The 827-nt window shown below is 64.1% G+C and overlaps 1 protein-coding gene across 1 annotated transcript in view; it reads left to right on the top strand.

Moving 5' to 3' along the window:
- The window catches only part of CNNM4 (cyclin and CBS domain divalent metal cation transport mediator 4), a gene marked incomplete at its 5' end in the record, with an annotated part of 19,842 nt that overhangs the window by 4,632 nt on the left and 14,383 nt on the right, over positions 1 to 827 (top strand). Inside the window, 1 exon segment of the mRNA XM_019473487.1 lies at positions 627 to 765. Within this exon segment, the coding sequence (XP_019329032.1) occupies positions 627 to 765 (139 nt within the window).

The raw sequence follows: 827 nt of genomic DNA, 5'->3' as shown, positions 1-827 counted from the left end.
GGCCCCGCCGGGGCCGTGCTGCTCTCCGGTGACGTGGCACGGGCTCCTCCGGGGACGCATCCCATCTCCTGTGAACCCCCTGGCCAAGCCCGCACCCCGCGGCCGGCGCAGGAGTGCCTTGAGCCTTGCGGGCGCCGCTGTCACGGGCTTAATTACTGTCATTACGCTGGGAATTAGCGCCCAGCCCAGGGGCTCGTTTAGATTTTAACTGGTTTATTGTTTCCTGTCCAGGAGGGTGGCGGAGAGGGAAGGGCTGGTCCCGGTGACATCCCTGGATGCTGGGACCCAGCGGCAGGGCTAGGGGTGCCCCGGGAGTGATCTCCCTTCCGACGTCCGTGTGTCTGTCCTCCGGGAAGTCCCACCCTACCATCGTGCAGAAGGTGAACAACGAGGTCGAGGGAGACCCCTTCTACGAGGTGCTGGGGCGGTGACGCTGTTACGCTGGGAATTAGCGCCCAGCCCAGGGGCTCGTTTAGATTTTAACTGGTTTATTGTTTCCTGTCCAGGAGGGTGGCGGAGAGGGAAGGGCTGGTCCCGGTGACATCCCTGGATGCTGGGACCCAGCGGCAGGGCTAGGGGTGCCCCGGGAGTGATCTCCCTTCCGACGTCCGTGTGTCTGTCCGCAGGGAAGTCCCACCTGGCCATCGTGCAGAAGGTGAACAACGAGGGCGAGGGAGACCCCTTCTACGAGGTGCTGGGGCTGGTGACGCTGGAGGACGTCATCGAGGAGATCATCAAGTCGGAGATCCTGGACGAGTCGGATATGTACAGTAGGTTTTGGGCTCGGGCCCTCTCCCCCACCCTCCGTCGCATGCCGGTCCCCCCCG

This window comes from Aptenodytes forsteri, unplaced genomic scaffold (assembly GCF_000699145.1).
Source record: "Aptenodytes forsteri isolate BGI_AS27 unplaced genomic scaffold, ASM69914v1 Scaffold444, whole genome shotgun sequence".
NCBI classification, from domain to species: domain Eukaryota; kingdom Metazoa; phylum Chordata; class Aves; order Sphenisciformes; family Spheniscidae; genus Aptenodytes; species Aptenodytes forsteri.
This window is presented reverse-complemented; position numbering and strand designations above follow the sequence as displayed.